The sequence below is a fragment of the Notamacropus eugenii genome, chromosome Y (genome assembly GCF_028372415.1).
Source record: "Notamacropus eugenii isolate mMacEug1 chromosome Y, mMacEug1.pri_v2, whole genome shotgun sequence".
Lineage (NCBI taxonomy): Eukaryota > Metazoa > Chordata > Mammalia > Diprotodontia > Macropodidae > Notamacropus > Notamacropus eugenii.
The window spans coordinates 5,866,161-5,867,537 of NC_092880.1; the positions used below are offsets into that span (position 1 = coordinate 5,866,161).

At 39.1% G+C, this 1,377-nt stretch overlaps 1 protein-coding gene across 1 annotated transcript; it reads right to left on the minus strand.

Annotated features, from left to right (window-relative positions):
* Nucleotides 1-221: 221 nt before the first annotated feature.
* Nucleotides 222-1,154, minus strand: LOC140516521 (olfactory receptor 4C15-like). Its single transcript, XM_072627479.1, has one exon. The coding sequence runs from the start codon at nt 1,152-1,154 to the stop codon at nt 222-224; it is 933 nt and encodes a 310-aa protein (XP_072483580.1).
* Between the last annotated feature and the right edge of the window lie 223 nt (nt 1,155-1,377).

A 1,377-nucleotide genomic window follows, 5' to 3' on the forward strand; every position in this document is an offset into this window, starting at 1 on the left:
ATTACAAATTTCCTTTCCAGTGCTTACATTGATTATTCTGGGTTTTTAGCTTTTTAAATAGCTCAAACTTCTGTGCTATATTTTCTTAGATGCTTATACCTAAATCAGGTGGTTAATTAATCTAGAATTAATACATTTTTCATATGAAACATTATCTTTTAGATTATTAGGAAAAATCCTCTCTGATTCTCCAGAAACCAATATTGCTTATTTAAAACACTTTATTTTTCAACAGAAATTATTCGACCATTCCAAAACCTCCTTATAGCATTCTTCACTTCTGTGTTTCTAAAAGTATAGATCAAAGGGTTTAACATGGGAGTAATTATGGTATAAAATATTGCTACAGTTTTGTCAAAAGAAAAAGTAGAAGGAGGCCGTACATATACAAATATGCATGGGACAAAAAACATGACCACAACTGTGATGTGGGAGCCACAAGTAGAGAGGGCTTTGTGCTGTGCCTCTGCCCTGTATGTCCTCAGAGAATGCAGGATGACTCCATAAGAAAGAAGCAAAACAAAAAAATTTATAATACATATGAACCCACTGTTGGCTACAACCATAAGACCATGGGCATGAGTGTTAGTACAGGCCAGTTTCAGCAAAGGATACAAGTCACAAAAAAAGTGATCTATCACATTGGGTCCACAGAAGGGTAATGGAATAATGAAGACCATTTGGATAGTGGAATGAAGAAAGCCTCCTACCCAGGCCACCCCCACCAGGAGCAAACAGAGGCTTCGACTCATGATGGTAACATAGTGCAAAGGCTTGCATATGGCCACATAACGGTCATAGGCCATGGCTGAGAGGATGATCACCTCAACACCTGCAAAGAAATGCTCTGCAAAAAGCTGTGTCATACACCCTCTGAATGAGATAGATTTCCTCTCATAGAGGGAATCCACTATAACTTTTGGAGCAATGGAAGACGAGAAGCAGGCATCCAGGAAGGAAAGAAAGGCTAGGAAGAAGTACATGGGTGAGCCCAGGAGAGAGGGAGTACAAATGATGGTCACAACAATAAATAAATTCACCCCCACACATGTGAGGTAGAAAAACAGAAATATTGCAAATGTCATTTTCTGAACATCTGGATTCTGTGAAAGCCCCAAGAGGATGAACTCAGTCACTCGGCTTTGATTGTCCATAATTAGATGACTTGAGTGTCTTGGTGATCACAGTGTACCTGGAGAGAGAGAGAGAGAGAGAGAGAGAGACAGAGAGAGAGAGAGAGAGAGAGAGAGAGAGAGAGAGAGAGAGAGAGAGAGAGAGAGAGAGAGAGAGAGAGAAAGATTTTAAAAATTTTCAGGGCTTCCTGGTATTTGAAATACTCATGTTAAAAAGACATTCAAAATTATTTTGGCAAACATA

Bases quoted from the DNA above. Each gene is read 5' to 3' on its own strand.
- LOC140516521 (XM_072627479.1), bottom strand. From the start codon at position 1,154: ATGGACAATCAAAGCCGAGTGACTGAGTTCATCCTCTTGGGGCTTTCA.